We start from the raw sequence: 26,331 nt of genomic DNA on the forward strand, positions 1-26,331 counted from the left end.
ACAAAAACCATTTTTAGCTGTAATATTAATAGTAAGTATTAATTATGGAAATGTGATTGAAATACTACATAGTGGTAAATTACTAGCAGCCGATCGCCTAAAAGGAGAATCCTACGTTGACAGTTCCTCTGATTTACATTTTACAATTTATCACACTATTTTCTTCACTGTGTTCTTAATTCTCTTTGTCATCCACGGAATGTTGTGGTCCAAAGAAAAAACAACAGATTCTATACAAAATACTTTTAATATCCTACAAAAAGAACTTCCTCCTCGACGTCTCGAGTTGGTGCCGTCGACCAGCGATGATCCACTCGTAGTCTCCCTTCTTGGAGTCGAAGGTGCCTTGCTGCAAGGAGACCAACTTCAGGGTGAACCGAGGCCCCAGTTCGAGGAGTTTGGCACGCTTGCCATCTTTTGTGAATTCGTACCTGGAAAATTTATACATACATACATATGGTCACGTCTATATCCCTTGCGGGGTAGACAGAGCCAACAGTCTGGAAAAGACTGAATGGCCACCATCAGCTATTTGGCTTAATGATAGAATTGAGATTCGAATAGTGACAGGTTGCAAGCCTATCGCCCAAAAAAAATAATCCCAAGTTTGTGAGCCTATCCCTTAATCGCCTTTTACGACATCCATGGGAAAGAAATGGAGTGGTTCTATTCTTTTTTGTATTGGTGCCGGGAACCACACAAAATTTATAAATAAGGTTTAATTTATTATATATAGGTAGATACCTACTTTCGGTAGGGTAAATTTCTTTAGGAAAATCATCGTGGAGAAAGTTGCAGATTCAGTAGATGTGTAACTATGGGTTAGGTTATGGAGGTCGCTTCGCATAAAAACCTGACCTATCAACCCAGGATCGTGGTGAAAGGCGCATCTCGTTCTATACGAAGTCAGGAGAGGATGTCAACAATACTAAAGCCAGGAGAAAGATCGGCAAGAGTTAAGACACTAGTTAGAACATCAGGACTAACATCTTCCTCGCCCCTCTTTCTACACATTTATGACATGTAAAATAATATATTAAATAATATTGTTTAAATAAAAAGAAAAACTACTTATTTTCCGCGACTTCGTACTCGCAAAAACCATACTAGAATACGCGGCTCCGCTAACGTGATATGAAGAATCACGTTAATTTAAGAGATATTCGATGTTATGTGAGACAGTGAATCGATCTGTCAGTATTATGTAATAAATACATATATAAATAAATAAATATAAATACTTATAAGTATATGGGACAAATTACACAGATTGAGTTAGCCTCCTAGTAAGTTTACCTGCTTATTCAACGATACTATATTTTATAATAAATACTTATATAAATAAACATACAAGACCCAGACCAGACAGAAAAAGTTCTTTTCTCATCATGCCGTGGCCGGGATTCGAACCCGGGACCTCCGGTGTAACAGACAAGCGCACTACACTCGCCACAGAGGCCGTCAGATGTCCATCCCGACATTACGAAGACAATAAAATTTAACATAAATGCACCAAGAAATTTTTATCTAATAAGAACCTACCGATGATGCCTAAAAAATATATAGTCCCGCTGATTGTGGAAGGTGACAGCGCGACGGCCTCGGAACTGCGGCTCGTAGTGGAACAGGGCTCCGAGCATGCGCCCCACAGTCAGCCCCAGGCGGGTGCTGAAGTTGTTCAGTATCACCTAGAGTGAATACATAAGCACTTATAAATAATTTGGAAACACTAAAAAACAGTAAAGAACATGACCAAAAACCCTTCTTCTTTTGCTTTTTAATTTAAATTTTTACATGGTGGATACAACATGTTTCGTAAATTTTTTTTTTTATGGAAATTAATGTTGTTTACGTTGAAATTAGCAAGTTTTATAAATAAGTATAAGTGTAAGTAGAATTTAACTGATTTTTACCAGTGCTGTGATGATCTTTCACTGGTTAGATGGGACTTCAGAACCCTAGATTTGCTCAATTTGTGTTCTTTCAATTTCTAAATTTCTATTGACGAAATTCGAATCTTTCCATTCGGATTATCGTCAAGCCAAACAGCCAAATGTGGCCTATCAGTCTTATCCAGACTGTAGGCCCTGTCTACCCCGCAAGGGACAAAGACGTTGTTATACGTATGTATGTATAATCACTTTTGAAAATCCCCTACTGTTAAGAACTTAAATATTCACCTCAGGCCTATGCGTAGTGATCTCCTTCCAATCCTTCCTCAACTCCGGCGTGATCTTACAGCTGGATAGACGGAAGTGCGCTGTGGGTCCATTCGGCAGGTGTATCAGCAGAAAGCCGTTTGGTTGTTTCTGATTTTCATTTATTACGATCACATCTGTCACGTCCTCTCGGATGGCTGATTGGACTATTCTTTTTACTGATGATCTGAAAATCAATTCGGTTGGATAAAGGGTAAACATATATAGGACAGGGCTCAGTAAGTACTTATGACGATAGTGTTTACATATAATCACGTCTTTATCCCTTGCGGGGTAGACAGAGCCAACAGTCTTGAAAAGACGGCCACTGTTCAAATGGCCATGTTTGGCTGTTTGCCTTTATGATAGAATTGAGATTCAAATAGTGACAGGTTGCTACCACTGCCTAAAAGAAGAATCCCAAGTTTATAAGCCTATCCATTAATCGCGTTTTAAGACATCTATGGGAAAGAGATAGAGTGCTTCTTTTCTTTTTTCTATAAGTGCCTAATTGCTGCTTCTGCATGGACGCTTTAGACACAACAGTAAACTTACTTATTAGTAATTTATTCGATGTCAACCAATGCTGTCAAACCAAAAGATATGACATTTATTAAGTGATGCTTGAATAAATAAATAAATAAAAAATTAACTTTATTGGAGTGGGATGCGATACTAGTCTATATTATTATGCAAATGTGTACTCACCTTTGTCTATATCTAGATATTGAGTTAGGTATGATCCTAGTGAGTTCCTTGCCAAATATCCTAGTCTTGTTATGTGGGTTGTCCGAGTAGGTAATCAACACCTTGGGCTCGTAAGAATTCTCGTAATACGAGGACAGTTCATCTAACTCCATGTCTTTTTGTGCCTGCGAAATAATATTCAAGAAATTATTAGGTTGGTGATCTTAGTATAATAAATATGAGCATTATAAAATCTCTTGGAAATAAACCAAAAAAGGGTCTTTGGCTGTATAGGTGGTCATGTGTTAGTTCTTAGTAATTCTGTGGGAAAGCTGGAAACTGTGTTGCATGACAATGAATACAGCAAACGAGTAAATCAAGCTTAAGTACTTGCCATATACAAAATTTCATGGAAATCAGTTCAGTGGTTTCAACGTCAAAAATGGACAAACAAACACTGTTCACATATATAATATTATCATTTATACCTACATAATAAATGTTTTGCAACATCCGAAAGGGTACATGAAGATACATATACATTTAAGACCTTGTTGTACTCATATTATGCAAATAAAAATTTGAACTTGAATTTATCTTATACAGATGAGACCATATAAATCTTGTGACAACCAATAGGGTTCAAACCAGTTTAAGAAAACGTATGAAAATGTGATCAGCTGTCCTCACCTCTTCCTGCTCCTCTGCTTCCACATTAGCGAGCATAGTCTCATCTTTCTCCCGGAGCGACTCCAAAGTGTGCGGAATCTTCTTGGGAACATCATCGCCCTCTTGTTTCTTCTCTAACTTGCGTCTAAAACCAGATAACGTGCTTAAAACTGCTCAAAATAAAACAACAACACCGCAAAACATAACCTTACTTACTTCTTTTTGTCTTTACCCCGTGCCATTTTGTAATTTAAGTAATTATTAAAATTATATTCTTAGTAAATACTTCTTTGTTCTATTTGACCAATGTATGATTAAATTAATTTAATTTATATCATTAAAACACAAACTCGTGCTCAGTGAACTTGTAAACTTTCATGTTATTCTATTTTCCCACGTGACAGCTGAGAGTGAAGTGGAATATTTTGACATTGACAGCAAATTTTCTTTTTTTTTTCAAAAATACGCGTAGGTTGAATACTACACAGCCAAATCCAGCAGTGCCACTGACCTTTATATTTTATTATCTTTATCATCGAGCAATTCTTTCGGAGGCTTACCACGGCACTAGGTACTATACTAAAGGATAGACGGCGGACTACACCTGCATAGCTTTTGCCACGTAAATTTTTTTTTCGTTTTTTACTGCTTCTTTCTACCAAAGATTTAAAAAATACTTGAAATATTATTTATTTATTGAACTACATTTATATTTATAAGTCTGTGCGTGTCTACAGACAAACACATCTGATCCGAGTGCGCATGTCCAAGGCACAGAGGACCAACTGCGTTTTTCAGCTCAGTCTTCAAATTACAATTAAAAGCAAACACGGCAAACAATTTTTGAACCATATATTTAATTAAATCTAATTCAACTGGACATCTTGCCGCGCCAGCTCCAACAACATAGGGTCGTCGAAGAACTTGTTGATGGAGACGTCCTCACTGAGGCCCTTGCGACGTCGCGTCTTGATCATGAACTCTCTGGCCAAGTGCGTCGCTGGTTGGGGCTCCAGGGGCCTGAGACAAAAGAAATAGCTGTATTAAATGCTGTTTGTTTATTAGCTATAAGTATAAAATTTTACATAGAATCGTAGTTGTAAAGTCACAATTAATTAAAAAAATATATGAAAGTTATATGCGGTTGGAAATACCTATCCGTTACAACAAAAAAAACGAATCTAAAATGGCGTCATGTACTTGCAGTGCGTAGGTTGGGCAAAGTGTTTTTTTAGTTTTTTTTAATATAAAAAAATATACTACTTTTTTTGCATGCAGTACCGCCGTGTATGAAAAAAGACGGCAATAGTGACAGATCACTATTTTGCCGCCATTAACACGTTGAACGCCGAAGGAAAAAGCATGTTGTTCCGTTTAGGCCACGGGGGTTACCGGTGAGCCAAAGGGTATTGTTCCGTTCAGGCTTTGGTGGTCACCGGTGTGCCATCGGAGAGCTTCACTTCAAACGCAATTTACTGGCCGAAACGGAAAGATACTATGCAATAACGTTACTAAGGTGGGCCGCTTGGCCCTGTAGAATATAAGATTCGGCTTGGTTCTTTTGTACGGGTAAACACTTAGATTTTTTTCCAATTTTTGTCAAATTATTAGGGCTGTACTGATCTGCCATATCCAAAGTATATTTAAAGTAAAATAATTATTAATTTAGATACTTATCATTAGAAAGGTAATATTAAAATGCAAAAACCAATTATTAGGTTAAATGTTTTATTAGAAATATACCAAAAAAACGCAAAAAAAAAAACTGAAAACAGGAATTTTGCTTGTAGGTATCCTAATGATAAATTGAGCAACAATATGGTACTTTTCAGTTTGTAGCTTCACTTTTAACTATAAAATAAAATGTACCTAATAAAAACAAAATCAAAACCAACTTAAACAGGCGTTAATACAAAACACACGATATTTTTAACTTAAATGCAATTATAACATCTTGTAGAGAAAATACGAAACATGAGAGATATTTACCCAGCAATGGGACATTACTAGTTCAAGAAATGCTAAAAAATTATCAAAACACACAAAAAACCTTTCAATATTATATCCTATAAGGAGATCTTTTCCCAGCAAAGGTAGCGGTAGCGGGGCGCGGGGTGGGCCGCTGCGTGACCCCGTGGCCAGCGGAGAAGGATTTACGAAATTCCTGCCGTTCGGGCCGCGGGGGTCACCGGTGTGCCTAGTTCAATATTTCCACTTTTTTGGTAATAATTCAAGAAAATAAATAGCCTACATTACGAAATAACGTATTTGTAATCGTTTGGTGCAATAAAACGAAATGGCCAAAAATTACGGAAAACGCAATTTCACTACGGCCCGAACGGATTATGTCAGTGGGCCCACCGGTGTGCCGTCTGGCGTTCAACGTGTTAATAATTCGTTTCTTTTTTAATACTGATTTATACCAATATAATAATGGAAACAAAAGAAATCTCCCTTCATCACAACAAACAATAAAAAAAATTCTAGACAGGAATTCCCGTAAATTGAAACCACTTCAAACAACATACATACATACATACATAAAATCACGCCTCTTTCCCGGAGCGGTAGGCAGAGACAACCTCTTTCCGCTTGCCACTATCTCTGCATACTTCCTTCGCTTCATCCACATTCATAACTCTCTTCATGCAAGCTCGGTTTCGGGTACTTTTGACCTGACCCTTTACCAGGACGTCCTTAATTTGATTAAGATACGTTCGTCTAGGTCTTCCCACTCCAACCTTTCCCTCCACACTCTCCTTGTATAGATATACAAGGAGATGCTTAGTCAACCTGTTTTCATTCATCCTCTCCACATGACCGAACCATCTCAACATACCCTTTTCTATTCCTGTAACTACATCTTCCTTCACATCACAACATTCCCTTATCACGCTGTTCCTTATCCGGTCACTCAATTTCACACCCAACATACTCCTTAACGCTCTCATTTCCACTGCATTTATTCTGCTTTCGTGCTTCTTTTGCCATACCCAACTTTCACTCCCATACATTAATGTCGGGACCAACACTAATTATAACTACATCATTTGGCTGCGCACGCTCACCTGATGACGATGCTCTTGTCCAACGGGTCGCCAGGCACGATCTGCCAGTGGTGGAACACCTGGAGGCAGAACGCCTGCCCCTGGGTGTGCGTGCGCAGGTCGGTCTCGAACCCGAACGAGTCGATGCACGGCACGAACGCCTTGATCGTGTACAGCGGGGAGCCGGCCACGGGCGCGTCTTGGGTCACGTGGCCTGTGGCAATTAAATGTCATTATGTGTCAAAAAATGTAAAGCGACTACATACTCTTGTGGTTTATGGTGATTGTTTAGCGCAGTGCCAATAGAATTGATTGCATTGCAATACATACATACATACATAAAATCACGCCTCTTTCCCAGAGGGGTAGGCAGAGACTACCTCTTTCCACTTGACACGATCTCTGCATATTTCCTTTGCTTTATCCACATTCATAACTCTCTTCATGCAAGCTCGGCGGTTTCGGGTACTTCTTTTTGCATTGAAATATGTATATAATTATTAATGAACAAAAATCTATACTAATATTATAAATCTGAAGAGTTTGTTTGTTTGTTTGAACGCGCTTGTAGTGTTTGTATATCTATACAATAGATATTATACATTGTCTCACGTACCACACTGGAGGGGGCAGCTGTCAAACGTCAGTCTTGTACCGAACGCGTTACTGATAGGACGTGCGCCTGCGCTCCAGGTCGTGTGTAGTAGTGAGCCAGTGTCTCCCTAGATATCTTCAGAGAGCCTACGGGTCCTACAGCGCTAATCTCAGGAACTACTGGTTCAAATTGATTTTTTTTTGTGTTGATTAGACCATTTATAGAGGAAAGCTTTAGGCTATATAATATCATGATGCTGCATTTAAAAAAAACGGGGGAAATTATTAAAAATAAAATAATTTGTTTTAAACGTCCAGGGTTAGCATTAATTTTAACACCTAAAGCAGAGAGCTTCAATTATGCCCAAAATAACTAGTTCACACGGACGAAGTCATAACTAATAAATGGGTTTTTGTTGTATGTGCCGTGTGGTTCCAGGCACCAGTAGAAAAAAGAATAGGGCCACTTTATATCTTTCCTATGGATGTAGTAAAAACCGACTAATGATAGGTTTATAAACTTGGGATTCTTCCTTTCGGCGATGGGCTAGCAACCTGTCACTATTTGAATGTCTATTCTAACATTTAGTCTAACAGTTGCACGTCACCTATTGGTCTTTTCGAGAATGATGGCTGTGTCTACCCCGCTACGTGATTCTATGTTATGTTTTTCAACATTGCTTGTGAGTTGTGCGTTTTGTGGCGCTACAGGCAAATATTTTATTTTGATGAAATTTGATAAATAACTACATACAATCAAACACTAAAATACAAGTTGAATTTGTTAAGTTTCAAATCAGTTCAGAACAAAACATGTAAATAAACTAAATAAAAAAGTAAAAAAATAAACTATATAGTACAAATTTTTGTTAACAGATGGCGCTGACAATAATAGCTACTAAATACATACATTCGCGAAGAAACGAACAAAATTAAAAATTTTGCATCATACCTCTCCTCTTGGCGAGCACGGTGTAGACGGCGGAGACGCAGTCGGCGGGCGCCTGTACCTCCACGAACAGGTAGGGCTCCATGAGCCGGGGGGTCGCCATCAGAAACGCCGAGTACGCCACCTGGCGGACAAGTTCAATGTTGTCCATTTTACATACATACACATAATCACGTCTATATCCCTTGCGGGGTACACAGAGCGAACAGTTTTGAAAGAACTGATAGGCCACGTTCAGCTGTTTTGCTTTAAGATAGAATTGAAATTCAAATAGTGAGTTTGCTAGCAAATCGCCTAAAATCACAATCGCAAGTTTATAAGCCTATCCCTCATTCGCCTTTATCGACATCCATGGGAACGAGAGGGAGTGTTCCTATTCTTTTGTTTCTATTGGTGCCGCGTGGTTCCCGGCACCAAAAATAATAAATGAATTGCAGTAATCTAGCTTTGACATTGGAATAATATTTTTTTTATTTAATAGAGATTTATTTATGCAGACCGACTCGCGGGCAACATGTAGCTAGCGTGTCGATTATAATAGAATAAAATAGATTTATTTTCAAAACTGGATACAAAGTATCACTTATTGACGTCACATAACTTAAATCTAATTATAACTACTACCGCTTCCAAAGCTGTTATACATTATATTTAAGACCTTGTTGTACTCATATTATGCAAATAAAAGTTTGAATTTGAATTTGAAAGCGCATGTGTAGAAGAAGTGGCGGTGATCACATCGACATGAACTCGCTGCTATCACCGCGTCCAATATTTATTTATCGTAAAATGGCTACTGTCTCTTGATTACAACTCTACTGAAAATCTTATACAAATAATATTATAAATGATTTCTCTTACCTTAAAAATCCACACATTATACTTTCATACTTAGTACCTACATCAAATCTGCGGTCCTTAAGTTTTTGGATCAGTCTTTTTATTGATAGCGTACTACGCTTATCCCTATTTTTTTATATTCCTTGTTCTTTCTTTTTCTCATACAACCTTAGCGGCGACTATATAAACTGTTTAACATAAGGGCGGAGTTGAGCCTGGTGACCTGTAACACAGGAGGGTTATACCCACCTACCTCAGGCACCAGTTCTCTCCACTTAATTTAGATATTGCCATAAGCTGAACTATGTGTAGCGGGAGCGATGATTCGGCTCGACCGCCACCAAAGGGAAGATCTTCCGCCAGGCTTGGTGTTATGCCTGGGGAACCGCGGCTCCAACGATGTTGTGTCGGAGGTTGTATATATAGCTCCAATCCGTGAAATCTCTGAAATCGCGATTTAGGTTCTTCGCTGCTATTTGCTAAGCGCGTCGATTTCTTCGCGATGATTGACAGTTGTTGTGAGATTTAATGTTGTTGACGAGTGGCGTAGAGATGTCGCCACATATGTATACTTACTACTAATAAGTTGAGAGAAAAATAAACGATTATATACTATATACTATTTATGCAGACAGACTCGCGGGCAACATGTAGCTAGCTATTAGTCGATTATTATCACATCCACCTTTTAAGTCCACCTTTTAAGACGGCCACCTTTTAAGACGTCTATACGTCTATACGAGGATGGAACAGCCTCTGTGCGCACAGAAGACGTCTTGTCAGGAAACTTTCGCCCTAGTGCCGGAGTACGCCAGGGATGCATAATATCACCGCTCTTGTTCAATGTATACACTGAGTTAATAATGCGCATCACTCTAGAGGATTGGACAGACGGTGTGAAAATTCGTGGATACAATCAGTCAATACAGTCCAATATTTATTTATGCAGACAGACTCGCGGGCAACATGTCGCTAGCTATAGTCGATTATAGGGATGTCACGAATGTCACTTTCGTCACATTCGCGAACGCGGATGCGAATGCGAATGTTTCGCGATGCGAATGTGCGAATGCGAATGCTAGGTAGGTTAGGTAAGTTTTTAGGTTAGATTGAAGTGTCATAGTAAGTTTTTTAAAATTATTTAACAATTTAGCGGTAGGTACACCAAAAACGACTAAACTACAAACTAAAATATTACTGGTAAATCTACTTATATATTTTTTGTTTTTTTCGGTTTAATCAATATTCAAATTTTAACAAAGGTAAGTATATTATATTTTAAGTATTGTAATTTTGCTGCCTTCTCTCCCGTAAGGCGATTTCACAGTGGCTGATATATAAGCCCGGCTGCACTGAATAACTGTTCACTCTGAACGCTAGCAGGGGAGCATTTAGATATTTCCGGGCCAGATAAGTCAATTTATCATAGTACACTCCGCGCATGCGCCGTACAACTCGCCGCCGACGCATGTCGCGACCTGCACACATTCACATTCGCATCGATTGATGCGAATGCGAATGTCGATGCGAATATTTAAAAAGATGCCAATTTATCGCAACATTTCGATGTGATGTGACTAACTCACCCTCCTAGCAGTAGGTATGATCTGACCGCCGCCCCTGTGCAGAGGTTCCTGCGCTATCACCGCGTCCAATATTTTGAATTTGACATTCCTTATGGGCTCCTCGCAGAGCGGCCCTTCCCGTGTGCCCCACTGGAAGCCTGTAAAGGGATACATACATACGTACATACATACATACATAAAATCACGCCTCCTTCCCGGTGGGGTAGGCAGAGACTACATCTTTACACTTGCCACGATCTTTGCATATTTCCATCCTCCAATATTAAATTGTATTAGTTATTATTATCGCTTTAATTTGAATTTTGGTAATTAGTCATTAAAATGTCAAAAATTCAAATTCTATCAAATCCAAAACACATCAACAACACTTAATAATTATTGTCATATCTTTTGTTTCAAAACATTGGTTGACGTCAAATAAATTACTTAAAACTTAGTTAACTGCCGCTTGCAAAACGTCAGTGCAGAAGAAGCGGTAACAAACTGCACTGCAGCATTTTCTTCACCAACATCAACTTTCCAAATATCCAGATTTAAAATAGAAATGCGTAAATAAAATCACGCCTCTTTCCCGGAGGGGTAGGCAGAGACTACCTGTTTCCACTTGCCACGATCTCTGCATACTTCCTTCGCTTCATCCACATTCATAACTCTCTTCATACAAGCTCGGCGGTTTCGGGTACTTTTGACCTGACCCTTTACCAGGACGTCCTTAATTTGATCAAGAAAAAACCAGTAAACCAATGTTTAAGTTGTTGTGAAACTAAGTTAAGCCCAAAACAAAAAAAAAATTGTCATCATGCCTATTCATTCTTACCCTGCACAATGCTGTCTTTGACGGACGCAAGCAGATGTTTGTCGACCTCGGACGGCAGTGTGTCGTCCACCAGGATGTTGGGGCCGGTGCTGTCCGGGCCGAATGCCCATATAGAACGAGCGGCCAGCAAGTCCCAGTCGTATCTGAGGGTTAAACGCATTTTATAAGTTTTTTTTTTTTTTTTTTCAAATTCAAAACTTTTATTTATTATAGCTGATGTGCCCGCGGCTTAGTACGCGTGGAATAGTTATTCTGGGCATCGTTGAAGCTCTCAAGAATTAATTATTTACCCCATATATTTTATCGATTGAGTTAGCCTCGAAGTAAGTTCGAGACTTGTGTTACGAGATACTAACTCAACGATGCTATATTTTATAATAAATACTTATATAGATAAACATCCAAGACCCGGGGCCAATCAGAGAAAGTTCGTTTCTCATCACACCCTCGTTTCTCATCGAACCCGGGACCTCCGGTGTTGCAGACAAGCGTACTACCGCTGAGCCACCGAGGCCGTCAAGGTACAAGGTATAACTTATTGACGTCCAAACACGTCATGCATCAACACTAACTTGGTCTGGAAGAACTCGCCGAGCCTCTTCCTGTCCCAGGTGACGCACACGGCGCCCGCCTCGATGTCCTCCGCCAGCCCCCGCTCCAGGGGCTCCGCTATTCATTATTTCTATCATTTATACATCTACTAACTTGGTCTGGAAGAACTCGCCGAGCCTCTTCCTGTCCCAGGTGACGCACACGGCGCCCGCCTCGATGTCCTCCGCCAGCCCCCGCTCCAGGGGCTCCGCTATTCATTATTTCTATCATTTATACATCTACTAACTTGGTCTGGAAGAACTCGCCGAGCTTCTTCCTGTCCCAGGTGACGCACACGGCGCCCGCCTCGATGTCCTCCGCCAGCCCCCGCTCCAGGGGCTCCGCTATTCATTATTTCTATCATTTATACATCTACTAACTTGGTCTGGAAGAACTCGCCGAGCTTCTTCCTGTCCCAGGTGACGCACACGGCGCCCGCCTCGATGTCCTCCGCGAGCCCCCGCTCCAGGGGCTCCGCTATCATCGTCAGCTTGTTGCGCTTGTTCGGCGTCTCGGCGAAGCATTTGAGCGATGACGTCTCCACAACAGTCTCGCAGAACGACACCACCGGGTCCGCGACTGAAACGAGAAGTAATTATTTATTTGCATACTTCTTAATAACAATGCCTATTTAAAATATACATACATATAAAAGGAATAGGCTTACAAACTTGGTATTCTTTTTTAGGCGATGGGCTAGCAACCTGTCACTATTTGAATCTCAATTCTATATTAAAGCCACGTGGTATAGCTGAACATGGCCTATCAGTCTTTACAAGACTGTTGGCTCTGTCTACCCCGCAAGGGATATAGACGTGATTATATGTATGTATATCCCAAGTGGGGTAGACAGAACCTACAGTCTCGTAAAAGACTGAAAGGCCGCGTTCAGCTGTATGGCTTAGTGATAGAATTGAGATTCAAATAGTGACAGGTTGTTAGCCCATCGCCCAATGCTACCAAATATCACATAATACATACCTTATGACAGGACACCGCCATTTTGATTCTTAACCTTCTTCCTTACCAACTGATCCTACCCAGCATCACCCACCTTTGATATCAATACCCGAGTAATATTTATACCTTATGACAGGTGACCGCCATTTTGGTTCGTATCCTGCTTCCTTAACTTACCTTGTGCCGTGTGGTTTCCGGCACCAATACAAAAAAGAATAGAAATACTCCATCTCTTTCCCATGGTTGTCGTAAAAGGCGACTAAGGGATTTACAAACATGGGATTCTTTTTTAGGCGATGGGCTAGCAACCTGTCACTATTTGAATCTCAATTCTATCATCAAGCCAAATAGTTGAACTTGGCCATCCAGTCTTTTCAAGACTGTTGGCTCTGTCTACCCCGCAAGGGATATAGACGTGATCATATGTATGTATGTATATATATATGCCTTGCGGGGTAGTTCAGCTGTATGGCTTAGTGATAGAATTGAGATTCAAATAGTGACAGGTTGTTAGCCCATCGCCCAATGCTACCAAATATTACATAATATACCCTATGACAGGTGACCGCCATTTTGTTTCTTACCCTTCTTCCTTACCAACTGATGCTACCCACCTTTGATATCAATCCCCGAGTAATATTTACACCATATGACAGACAGGTGACCGCCATTTTGTTTCTCATCCTTCTTCCTTACTAACTGATGCTACCCACCTTTGATGTCGATCCCCGAGTAATATTTACACCATATGACAGACAGGTGACCGCCATTTTGTTTCTTAACCTTCTTCCTTACCAACTGATGCTACCCACCTTTGATATCAATCCCCGAGTAATATTTACACCATATGAAAGACAGGTGACCGCCATTTTGTTTCTTAACCTTCATCCTTACCAACTGATGCTACCCACCTTTGATATCGATCTCCGAGTACATGTCCCGAAGGTCGTGCATCACGCAGTCCAGGTACAGCTCGCCGGTGCCCAGGATCACGTGCTCGCCGCTCTCCTCCACCCGGGTGGAGAGCAGGGGGTATGACTTGTTCACCTGACGTACAAAAAAAAAAAAACAGGTTATACATATGTTATACATATTATGAACTGAATGCCGTGCCGTGTGGTTCCCGGCACCAAAACAAAAAAAAAAGAATAGGACCACTCCATTTCTTTCCCGTGGATGTCGTAAAAGGCGACTAAGGGATAGGCTTATAAACTTGCACCAAAGGGAAGATCTTCCGCCAAGCTAGGTGTGACGCCTGGGGAACCGCGGCTAATGTTGTGTCGGAGGTTGTATGCAGCTCCGTATAACTATTAACAAACTGATCGTCATTTGCGACATCCAGTCAGGGTTTCTTCGATTCTGACAGTTCTACCTGAGCCAGGCAGGCTTCCACAAGACATGACCATACCAGTTCAAATTTCAAATTCAAAATTTTTATTAATTATTATAGGATACTTCATATCACTTAATAACTGTCATACCTTTTGGTTTCATAACATTGGTTGACGTCAAACAAATTATTGAAAACTATGTTTACTGCCGCTTCCAAAGCGTTAATGCAGAAGAAGCGGTAACAAACTGCACTGCAGCATTTTCTTCAACAACGTCAACTTCAGTGTTAAGCTATATACAATGTAGGCAACCTTCTTGGTATACGCCATAGCAACGGTTGCCATGATGTTGTTTGTTAGAGATATGTCAAAAATATTTTTTACTAGAGGCCGCCCGCGACTTCGTCCGCATGGAAACCCTATCAATCCCGCGGGAACTCTGGGATAAAAAGTAGCCTATGTGTTATTCTGGGTCTTCAGCTACCTACATACCAAATTTCATGGTAATCGGTTCAGTAGTTTTTGCGTGAAAGAGTAACAAACATCCATACATCCATACAAACTTTCGCCTTTATAATAGTAATAGGATTGATAGATGTTCTTAAGTTATACGTTGAATAATATAGACATTTTAAACTGATTATTTTCTCCTTCTTTCTTCTGTAGGAATAAATAACTTTAATAACAATACTTCCTACATACAACTTACCTTCCTCAACCCGTCCAGCATCTTGGGCAGCTCCGATGGGTTGACAGGCTCCACGGCGATCTTGACGACCGCCTGCGTGTTGAACCTCAAAGGTCTGAACGTGTGGAGTTCCTCGGTCTCGTCTGCTGCCACCATGGTGCAAGTCTTCACGATTGGTTGGTCCACACCTTCGACCAGCGCCCAGCAGCCGGCTGGCACTCTGTTCAGCTCCACCTTGTAATGTAAATAATGATAAATAATGCATGAAGAGAGTTATGAATGTGGATGAAGCGAAGGAAGTATGCAGAGATCGTGGCAATTGGAAAGTGGTAGTCTCTGCCTACCCCTTCCGGGAAAGAGACGTGATTTTATGTATGTATGTAATAATTATGAAGATAATTGAAAGGTATATTAAATCACGGAAGTTCAATCAATCTGGAAAAGACCAAAATAAAAATTCCAGAATGAATAATAAATAAATAAATATACATACATATATGGGACAAATTACACCGATTGAGTTAGCCTCGAAGTTCGAGACTTGTGTTACGAGATACTAACTCAACGATACTATATTTTATAATAAATACTTATATAGATAAAAGTTCTTTTCTCATCATGCCCTGGCCAGGATTCGAACCCGAGACCTCCGGTGACACAGACAAGCGTACTACCGCTTCGCCACAGAGGCCGTCAAATGAAACCTACACATTCAGGCAAATGGATGTGTTACCATGATCGATAAATACGCGTTAGGTTTACCTGCAAAGTTCGCTTTAACTGACTCATCCAATTCAGGATCCATGGTCAAAAGTTCCTCTCAGAGCGGTGAGGATGCAACCAAGACTATAGCCTATGGAGGTGGAAAATGTTTTTTCGTCTCATGGAGAGTTTGAGGTAGATTAGAATGAATTTCTTCCATGTCTCTTACACTGCCTTTTCGAATGATGCGATAATAAATAATACAAAGAAAAAGGGAATTTATAAATTTCTAAGTAATTTTTCATTTCTGTATTTTCAAAAGTAAGTATGAATTCCAGTTAGTAAATTCTTGAGTAAAATAGATAGTTAAATCTAGCTTGTATGATACATAACATTAAAAAAAAATCTTTTTTGCCGTGTGGTTCCCAGCACCAATAGAAAAAAGAATAGGACCACTCCATCTCTTTCCCATAGATTTCGTAAAAGGCGACTAAGGGGTAGGCTTATAAACTTGGGATTCTTCTTTTAGGCGATGGGCTAGCAACCTGTCACTATTTGAATCTAAATTTTATCTTAAAGCCAAACAGCTGAACGTGGCCTATTTGTCTTTACAAGACTGTTGGCTCTGTCCAACCCGCAAGGGATATAGACGTGATTATATGTATGTATGTGTCTTTTTTTTGCTCACCTTATACCTGGCCTCGTATATCCACAACCTGCCTACATTCATAACCCTGGAGTCTTCTTCGTCCTGAGTGCTGTAGTTCTCTCCCAACACCCGGACCGTTTGACCCGCGTACAAAGTCCCCGACATTATACGGGCCAGCACCTGAAATAATACCGTGACAATAAGATTTCTATGTTAGGTCATTTTCTGTATTCACCAGGTATCAGAAGCTGGGAGTCGATTCATGAATGTGGACCACAGCGTAACAAAGCGTAAAAATTTATATTCATTTATTTGCCAAGTAAGTGTAGGTATATTGGTCTTAAATCTAGGAATAAAGCTTACAACTTGGCAAATATATCAAGAAACTATCTATGCATCATACGTGATACAATCCAATTCCTCTTTATTGTATTACAATATATTACAGAAAACTCACACGTATTAAAAACATTGCAGCAAAAAGCGACCTTATCACTAAAAGCGATCTTTAAAAACGTGATACATATATATTGAAACAATATAAAGTGAAATTGAAAGTGATATATATTATGGTAAAAGGTGTTAGACAAGGATTTGTGGCGTCACCTTGGCTGTTCAACCTATTTATAGTTAGTTGTTTGACAGATTTGAAAGTCTGAAAGTGGAATTAAGTTGAATGAGTTACTCGTCAAATGTCTTCTCAATGCCGATCAGGTTATAGGGGGAAGTCCCCCAGTGGCGGACACCTAAGGTTATTTCAAAATAAAACATAAAATATTTAAGGAATGTTTATAAAATTTTGACTTATATTAGATAACAAAGTTAGAAATCAAATTAATTTAACAAAAATGCAACCTCTGCTAAAAAATAATTAATACTATCAAACAAACTTTAGTAACAAAAAACATAATTTTAAAAAGTGGCACCTAGTACCGGACGAATATTTGTGCACGCAACTGACACCAGTTTCATCACAGTTATAAATTCTTGAGGGTGTGAATGTTGTACTGTTTCATCAGCTTTTCAAGGTTGTCGTAGAAGAGATCCACTCGTGGTTTGTTAAATCCTACGGGGCGCATCATGCTTGTCGATTCCGGTGTTCTCAACGAAATGTCAGAATGCCTTTTCATGAAGTCGTAATTTTTTATTGCGACTTTTATTTTTTATTTATCAGCGCTGCCTTTTTCTTTATGAAATCGATGAGGAATCTTCATGGCTTCAGCTAAGTCGTATGCTAATTTAAGAAACTTCTTTTTCATGAGCGGCATGCATCTATTCGATAAATCTTTAATGTGGTCCACCAAGACTTCTTCATACTCTGCTGAGAAGGTGTTAGTGAATCTACCTAACTTTGGTTTCATTGTTACTTCTTCTCGATTTAGGGCCTTTATTTAATGTATAGTGCTTTTAGGAATATTGTATCGCATTACAGCTTGTCTTACACTCAGTTCTTTTGACATAATCTTATCAATAGCAGTTTGAAAGCTCTGTGGATCCCAGGATCCCTTCTTTTTCTTCTCTTCCATTTTAACTATCTTCTTTCTTCTATACTCTAAAACAAAATTAAATAATTAGAATAAAATACGTAATTTCTTACAAGAAATATCAATATGTTTACTGTCCGGCACTAAGGGACGACTTAGTGTCCGGTGCTAAGGGACACACATTTTCGTTCATTAGATGGTACCTACTAAAATTGTTTAAAAGATGTAATAATTTTCTACCATTTTACGGATAACAATCGAGTACTGATTTTATCTTTGAATACCACTCAAATGTAAATGCATAAATATACTAGAATTACTTACATTGATATTTAGGTGACGCCGTGATTTCGAGCCTAAAACAGCAAATGGTTACTCCTGCCGCGGCCGTGTGCGTCGCTGGCGAGGCGCGGCGCGTGATCTTGTACCTGTATGCCCCAGCACCCCTTTCACTTGTATTTTGAAACGAACTGATTTGTACTCGCTTGAATAGTACGAGTGTCCGGCGCTAGGTGCCGTCCGGCGTTACGGGACTTCCCCCTACCGGCGTTGTCAGCCGAGGAGGAGGAGATGATAAACTGTATTTATGAAGCTTTGAACAATTAAGGAATGAGTGTGAATGTAAGTTAAGTTGATTTTTGAAATGGAGAAAGAAATGACAGCATGTGATATTTTGATTAGAGCGGGAAAAGTGGAGCAAGTTAAAGAGTTTGTATTCTAGGGTCAAATTTTACAGCAGGTGGAGAGTGTGATAGTGACATTGAAAGGAGAGTGAACGCGGGGAACATGGTGAATGAAGCAAAATGTCAGGTCAATAATACACGAAACGCCGAGCTTGCATGAAGAGTTTTGAATGTGGATGAAGCGAAAGAAGTGTGCAGAGATCGTGGCAATTGAAAAGATGTACATACATATGATCACCTATCCCTAGCGGGGTAGACAGTGCCACCAGTCTTGAAAAGACTGGTAGGCCACGCTCAGCTGTTTGGCTTAGTGATAGAATTGAGATTCAAATAGTGACAGGTTGCTAGCCCATCGCCTAAAAGAAAATCCCAAGTTTATAAGCCTATCCCTTAGTCGCCTTTTACGACATCCGTGGGAAAGAGATGGAGTGGTCCTATTATTTTTTGTAATAGTGCCGGGAACCACACGGCACCAAGAAACTACAAGATGTAATCTCAGCCTGAAAAAGACGTGATTTTATATATGTACCTACTAGCGACCCGCCCCGGCTTCGCACGGGTGCAAAATTATAAATGTTATTATACCTACATAAAAACCTTCCTCTTGAATCACTCTACCTGTTACAAAAAACCGCATCAAAATCCGTTGCGTAATTTTAAAGATTTAAGCATACAGACAAACAGACTAAAATAGCGACTTTGTTTTATACTACACTAGCGGACCCGACAGACTTCGTTCTATCAAAAAGATTTGTAATATGACAGTTTTTTGTTCCTATCTATTAGACCTATATTGCTTAGACAACAGTGAACTCTATACATTAGCAATAAAGCTCAAATTGACTGTACGTAGTAGTTAGAAAACGTTTGTATGGGATAAAGAAAAGGACTGTTTTTAAGGTTTTTCAAGCAATTATTTGGTATTTTTTCGCCGTATAAACCATCCTTGAGCTTCGACGAATCCTACTACTATTATAAAGGCGAAAGTTTGTATGGATGTTTGTTACTCTTTCACGCAAAAACTACTGAACCGATTACCATGAAATTTGGTATGTAGGTTGCTGAAGACCCAGAATAACACATAGGCTACTTTTTATCCCAGAGTTCCCGCGGGATTGATAGGGTTTCCATGCGGACGAAGTCGCGGGCGGCCTCTAGTATTAAAAAAAAGGAATTGGCCAAATTGGTTCAGGCGTTCTTGAGTTATGCGCTTACCAACACATTTAGCGATTCATTTTTATATCCTTCCTACTACTATTATAAAGGCGAAAGTTTGTATGGATGTATGGATGTTTGTTACTCTTTCACGCAAAAACTACTGAACCGATTACGATGAAATTTGGTATGTAGGTAGCTGAAGACCCAGAATAACATATAGGCTACTTTTTATCCTGGAGTTCCCGCGGGATTGATATGGTTTCCATGCGGACGAAGTCGCGGGCGGCCTCTAGTTATAGATATGTAGTGATGTATATAAAATCCTCACCAAGAAGAAAGTGCAGTCGTCAGTTGGATACATCTTGGTGGTGTGCGCCACCAGCCTGCCGGATTGGTCGCAGCCCACCATGTCGGCGTGCAGCGGTCCGCCTCCGCCGCGGTAAGCGTGCCCCACTTTACGCACAGCGCCATCTAGCGGCGACGGCACGTGGCGCACTACCATTTCTACGAAACCGCTGGAAATGAGAATGCAATGAATGAACCGCCGAAGAGCTGAATGAGAAGTGTTCCCGGCAGTGCCGTGTGGTTCCCGGCACCAATAAAAAGAAGAATAGGACCACTCCATCTCTTTCCCATGGATGTCGTAAAAGGCGACTAAGGGATAGGCTTACAAACTTGGGATTCTTTTTTAGGCGACAGGCTAGCAACCTGTCACTATTTGAATCTCAATTCTATCATTAAGCCAAATAGCTGAACGTGGCCTTTCAGTTTTTTCAAGACTGTTGGCTCTGTCTACCCCGTAAGGGATATAGATGTGATGATATGTATGTATGTATGTATATTTCTTTCCCATGGATATAGTAAATCGAGACTAAGGATTAGGCTTATAAACTTGGGATTCTTCTTTTAGGCGATGGGCTAGCAACGTATCGCTTTTTATATTACCTATTTGAATCTCAATTCTATCATTAAGCCAAACAGCTGAACATTTACCAGTCAATTTAAGACTGTTAGCTCTGTTTCCTATTCTTTTTTCTATCGGTGCCGGGAACCACACGGCACGGCTATATAAAAAAGCCGTACAAAAAAGGGTGTCGTTTACACAGCTAAGCTAATACAGGTTGTGATGACGTCATTGGCTTCATTTATCTTATCTTTAAGCTATTCCTTTAATATACTTAGATAACCATTAATAATAACCCGAAACCGCCGAGCTTGCATGAAGAGAGTTATGAATGTGGATGAAGCGAAGGAAATATGCAGAGATCGTGGCAAGTGGAAAGAGGTAGTCTCTGCCTACCCCTCCGGGAAAGAGGCGTGATTTTATGTATGTATGTATGTTAAATAAATAAATTCATTCATTCATACATATCATCACGTCTTACATATCCCTTACGGGGTAGACAGAGCCAACAGTCTTGAATAGACTGAAAGGCCACGTTCAGCTATTTTGCTTATTTCATTCATTCATTCATTCAATAATACTGGCACACTCACCAGAAATCACCAAAGAACCGGCTGCAGACGAGTCTCAACAGCGGCCTGACGTTTAACTTTGATTCTTGCTTGCTCAATTTGATGCCCAACTCGGCCAGCACGGCCGGTAATGTGTCGTCTACGTCGCCCACAACCTGTTGAATAAGGACAAAAATTAATATGTGTGAAAGGAACTATTGACGCCGAATAACTAGCGTTGCCAGGGGTCCGAATAGAATAGAATAGATTTATTTTCAAAATTGGATACAAGGTATCACTTATTGACGTCACATAACTTAAATCTAATTATAACTACTACCGCTTCCAAAGCGCATGTGTAGAAGAAGCGGCGGAACAAACTACACTGAAGCATTTTCATCGGACGTCAATTTACAAATATAGATCTCTTAAATCTAAATCGTGGACGAATGCACATTGTCTACATTAAAAAACATGAATGAATGTAGAACTGATTATGTCAATACGAATATTTCGTCAAATAAAATAAAGATAAAATAAAAAAATATGTACAGACTGTCCAAATTATGTCAAGATCATGTCAAAAATACACAAGCATTTAAGAGGCCATTATGTCCAGCTCGGGCCACACATGTTTATCATTAATATAATCCTCCGTGCTGTAATAGGCTTTCCTACAAAGCTCAACTTTAATATACTTTTTGAATTTTCTATCATTCATTTCAAGAACACTTTTTGGTAATTTATTATAAAATCTTATACAATTAATCAGATAATAAAACCGGACATAGGCTTTTTGATCGCATGTCCGGCCAAAATAAACGGTGTCCGTCTTGTCCGGCTTTTGTTAGGCTTTTTACATTTCAGAGCCGCCGCCGCGCCGCCGAGCGTGGGCGAGCGCAGGCGCAGAGAGTCGACTACCGATAATATAGGGTGCATACATACATAAAATCACGCCTCTTTCCCGGCGGGGTAGGCAGAGACTACCTCTTTCCAATTGCCACGATCTCTGCATACTTCCTTCGCTTCATCCACATTCATATCTCTCCATGCAAGCTCGGCGGTTTCGGGTACTTTTGACCTGACCCTTTAATATAGGGTGTCCGGCTTTTTTTAGCCAAATGTCCGGTAGAACTAGCTGGTCTGTCCGGCTTTTAGGTTTGGCGACCTGACAACCCTACCAATGACTATAGACCGTTGAGATAAATGTGTGTCGCCAGAGGCTTTTGTCTCTGCTTCGTGATCTGACCAGAATGTTTTCGTAGTTATGAAGACTGATAGGCCATGTTTAGCTGTTTGGCTTAATGATAGAATTGAGATTCAAATAGTGACAAGTTGCTAGCCCATCGCCTAAAAGATGAATCCCAGGTCTATAAGCCTATAAAGATATATCATCCATTTATGGCATCTAAAACCATACATTTTAGCCTGGCTGGAGATCGAATCCAAGACCTCCAGCTGAACACCTTACCATACCTAGAAGCCACAGAGTAGTCTAACATTGTTCACACATTAATGAATTCAACGAAGCTGTGCAGACGAATGTGGGCTGTTTCCTCATGAACAGTATTTACTAAGCATTGAAATAAATCTGTCTCCCCACAACTAAGCGGCCATGTCAGAGGCTTTCAACCCTAGTGGAAAGCTTTTCAGTTCAATCATAAAAGAACTGCTTTTAAGAAAACAAACTTGCTTACCTGTGCAAAAATCTTGTACAATGGCTCCAAAATGAACTCGACGAAGCTCCTCTGCGCAGACGAATGTGGCTGTTTCTTGGTGAACCGCCTGGACTTGGCGTTGAAGTACACATCTCCCCACAGCCAAGCGGCCATGTCGGATGCTTTGAGCCCGGCCGATGGCTGCGAGGCGGCGTACATGGCCGCGAATGACTCCAGGGTGAAACACACGTCGTAGAGAGATGAGGCGAAGCATACATTGCCTGTTGAAGAAGGAGTTTGAATTATATAAATTTTATCAGGACTTTTCCACGGGATCCCTTTCGTTCAACTAATTTTTTTGTCCTATTTTTGTTTAACATAACGAGTTATGCATACTATTTTTTGTCATAATAATATTTTGACATAATTGGTTTTGGCATACTATTTCAATAGGCATAAACATAGTTTAGGTTAGGTTCATATGCCTAAAGAGTTATGCCAAATAATATAATGCGTAACAATTAATAGGCTAAACAAAGGTATGCCATGTAAAATTATGACACAAAATTTTATGCAAATAGATGGAGAACCCTTTTCTACTGCCATCCATTGCTGTATCAACCCTCCTTGTATCACCAGATACAAGCCGAAATTATTATCTTTTTCATTCATTCATTAAATCAATCTGTTAAGTATGTTGCCCACCTGGTTCAGGACTTTTTCTTTCACTGCCCAAATGTAGGCTAGAGGGCATTGCTTAGCGATAAGTCCGCCTTTGCTTAACATGTTCATAATGCATGTTTCTACTACATATGTATTTTTTATGGGCAATAAAGACAATTTGCATTGTATTGTATTGTATTATATGAGTGGTGCAGTGCTCTCGCATTTACTTTCTCTTACAAATAATTACATACATAAAATAACGCCTTTTCCCCAGAGGGGTAGGCAGAGACAACATCTTTCCACTTGCCACGATCTCTGCATACTTCTTTCGCTTCACCCACATCCATAACTCTCTTCATGCAAGCTCGGCGGTTTTAGGTACTCTTGACCTGACCCTTTCCCTGGACGTCCTTAATTTGATCAAGATATGTTCGTGTAGGTGTTCACACTCTGACCTTTCCCTCCATACTCTCCTTGTATATTACAAACACCTTAAAATTATTACCCTAATCTTTAAGAAGAAATCTTTTTAGTGCATCTTTTAGTTCAGTATTACCTGATCTAGGGGGCTAATTAAATAATTTCAGGACTACAATATTTACTAGCCCTATTATAGACTTCTCAGAGTAATGTAGGTTACTTTTAAATATCTGAACATTAAACAATGGTTTTAAACTAGTTACTAACTAAAACAAATACATTACCTAAAAGTGGTGAGAAGACAATCGCAGGTTCATCCGGGTTGTCTTGAGGCTGGTGCGTCTCCAGCATAGTGTTCAGCTCGTCAATTATATGCCTCAGCTTGTAATAAGCGTCCGCTGGAGGCAACTTCAGTTCCAGGATCAACCTGTCAATCTTGTTGATGCAGAGTGTTAGAGGCACTCGCTCTTGGACCGCGTGCCGTAGGAGGCGTTCCGTGTTCAGCATTATACCTTCAGCGGCGTCTACGAATAGGACCGCGCCTGTGGAAAATTTTGATAGTGAAAATTTGCTACGATTTTTTTTACTTTTAACTCAGGATATATGATATACCAAATCTTAAGAATTATATTATCGGTGTGGTTCCCGGCTCCAATAGAAAAAAATAGGACCACTCCATCTCTTTAAAAGGCGACTAAGGCATTGGCTTATAAACTTGGGATTCTTCTTTTAGGCGACAGACTAGCAACCTGTAATTTCATATATACAGTTACATCAACATCCCCTGCAAGGATAGACAGAGCCAACATTCTTAAATAGACTGAAAGGCCACAGTCAGCTGTATGACTGTAAGTAAGTCGTAAATGATAGAATTGAGATTCAAATAGTTGCTAGCCCATCACCTACAAACATAATCCAAAGTTTATTGGCCTTACCATGAGTCGCCATTTACAACATCCCTGGATGATCAAGAGATGGAGTAGTCCTATTCCAAAGTGTGGGGAACCATAGGGCATTATTTCAGTGACCCATTAACATTGCAAAGGCTTAATGAGGCCTATATGTATGTCAAAAGATCTTGACAATGGCTGCAAATAATTCAGAAGTTTAAGCAAATTCTTACATAGAACTTTGCATTACAATTTGCCCTTACCATCAGAAATCCTCAAAGCAGCTGTTACTTCGTCACTAAAGTTGACATGTCCCGGAGTGTCCATGATATTGAGCAAGTGAGACTTCCCCTTGATATTCTTTAACAGCAGGGTGACTGGCATGGACTTGATTGACACCCCACGCTCCTGCTCCACAAATAAGGTGTCCGTGTACCGCATAGGGATGGTTGTGTCGTTGTTGATTGTGCCCGGGTGAGTCTGACGGATAAGGCAGTCTACAAATGAGGTTTTGCCTAAAAAAAAAAGAAAAAATGTTTTTTTTTTATATTTGCCATTACTTCCCAGGTTTTGACCAGTTCACATCTTCCCTGGAGACCAGAACAATAAAGTGGTGTCAGGACTTGAATACCATAAAAATATTATGTTAAGGATTAATGCATGACTTCTTAAAATCCCTCAAATTTTATTGTGTAAATTTTGTTTCCCAGTTTTTAAAAGTATGTTAATAAATTCTATTCCAATAAGTATCATGAATTTTTTAGGACGAACTGAAAAAATTAAAAAGACAGTTAATACCATTATGTAAATGCCCCATCAAAGTGACGTTCCTCATGAGATTAGTATTATCCAGCATATCAGCCAAGTATTCCATATCATATTTAGTTTCCGGCAGCTGCTGCTCTTGCACCTGGAACTTCTTGTGCTTGACCGGCTCCACTAAGGGCTTGTCCAGGGCCTGAGTGTCCTCTTCTTGGACTACTGTTTCTACGTCTGGTCCGTACACTTCCACTGCTTGTGGATAATACCTAGAAAAACAATGTGTTTTAAAATAATTTATAGATATAACTTATAATGCAGTTAAAGCAAAGCTTGAGAGTTTGGGAACAGTTTTTTTTTTGTAGGGGTGGTCACTATGCACTAATAAAAATAATGTGAGGTTGTTTTGAACTTGTTGTAAATATTATCTAAAATAATTACCGTTTATCTTCGTGCAACACAACCGACATCGGCGCAACCTCGGGTTCCGCATCAGGATCCTCATCCTCGTCCATAGCGTCTTCGTCGGCATCACGGTTATCTTGCCCGTAAACACTTTGGTCATCGTCGGACTCAGACTCCAGATCAGGTCCGATATAATTACCAAATTCATCATATAAATCACCGTCCATCTTTCCTAAATATCGTACTGAATTTAAAAATAATGAATAGAAAATATAATCAAATCAAAACAAACGCGGCTCACTCGCTCACCAATGCCGCTTGACAATCACAGATTACACAATGTTGACAAACTCTTTGTTGACAACTTGACTTTCTTTTTCTTTTCTTTTTTTTTGGCAAACCAACTTTTATAGTAAAAGATACACAGATGAATGTTTTGCAATTT

General features: G+C 39.8%; 2 protein-coding genes across 2 annotated transcripts; both read right to left on the reverse strand.

Moving 5' to 3' along the window:
- Positions 1-228: 228 nt before the first annotated feature.
- Positions 229-3,948, reverse strand: LOC106132938 (probable ribosome production factor 1). Its single transcript, XM_060954429.1, has 6 exons — positions 3,771-3,948; positions 3,576-3,699; positions 2,907-3,070; positions 2,181-2,385; positions 1,543-1,688; positions 229-431 (listed from the first exon to the last, which is right to left on the reverse strand). Exons 1-6 carry the CDS (start codon positions 3,794-3,796, stop codon positions 254-256), a joined length of 843 nt encoding a protein of 280 aa, XP_060810412.1. The 5' UTR covers positions 3,797-3,948; the 3' UTR covers positions 229-253.
- A 443-nt stretch (positions 3,949-4,391) lies between these two features.
- Positions 4,392-26,225, reverse strand: LOC106132936 (116 kDa U5 small nuclear ribonucleoprotein component). The gene is made up of 16 exons (XM_060954510.1): positions 25,923-26,225; positions 25,521-25,750; positions 24,986-25,237; positions 24,117-24,374; positions 22,786-23,027; positions 21,131-21,264; positions 19,962-20,148; positions 16,348-16,488; positions 14,979-15,191; positions 13,850-13,985; positions 12,359-12,557; positions 11,388-11,530; positions 10,571-10,707; positions 8,148-8,268; positions 6,623-6,815; positions 4,392-4,574 (listed from the first exon to the last, which is right to left on the reverse strand). The coding sequence occupies exons 1-16, from the start codon at positions 26,111-26,113 to the stop codon at positions 4,421-4,423; spliced, it is 2,931 nt and encodes a 976-aa protein (XP_060810493.1). The 5' UTR covers positions 26,114-26,225; the 3' UTR covers positions 4,392-4,420.
- Between the last annotated feature and the right edge of the window lie 106 nt (positions 26,226-26,331).

Source organism: Amyelois transitella, chromosome 4, assembly GCF_032362555.1.
Source record: "Amyelois transitella isolate CPQ chromosome 4, ilAmyTran1.1, whole genome shotgun sequence".
In the NCBI taxonomy this organism is placed as follows: domain Eukaryota; kingdom Metazoa; phylum Arthropoda; class Insecta; order Lepidoptera; family Pyralidae; genus Amyelois; species Amyelois transitella.

Coding starts and splice junctions, on each gene's coding strand:
- LOC106132938 (XM_060954429.1), bottom strand. CDS start 3,796: ATGGCACGGGGTAAAGACAAAAAGAA. Junction 3,700..3,770: donor CGGGGTAAAGACAAAAAGAA/GTAAGTAAGGTT, acceptor ATCTGGTTTTAG/ACGCAAGTTAGAGAAGAAAC. Junction 3,071..3,575: donor AAGCAGAGGAGCAGGAAGAG/GTGAGGACAGCT, acceptor ATTATTTCGCAG/GCACAAAAAGACATGGAGTT.
- LOC106132936 (XM_060954510.1), bottom strand. CDS start 26,113: ATGGACGGTGATTTATATGATGAATTTGGTAATTATATCGGACCTGAT. Junction 21,265..22,785: donor TGTACAAGATTTTTGCACAG/GTAAGCAAGTTT, acceptor CTTATTCAACAG/GTTGTGGGCGACGTAGACGA. Junction 16,489..19,961: donor ACGACTGCACTTTCTTCTTG/GTGAGGATTTTA, acceptor GTATTATTTCAG/GTGCTGGCCCGTATAATGTC.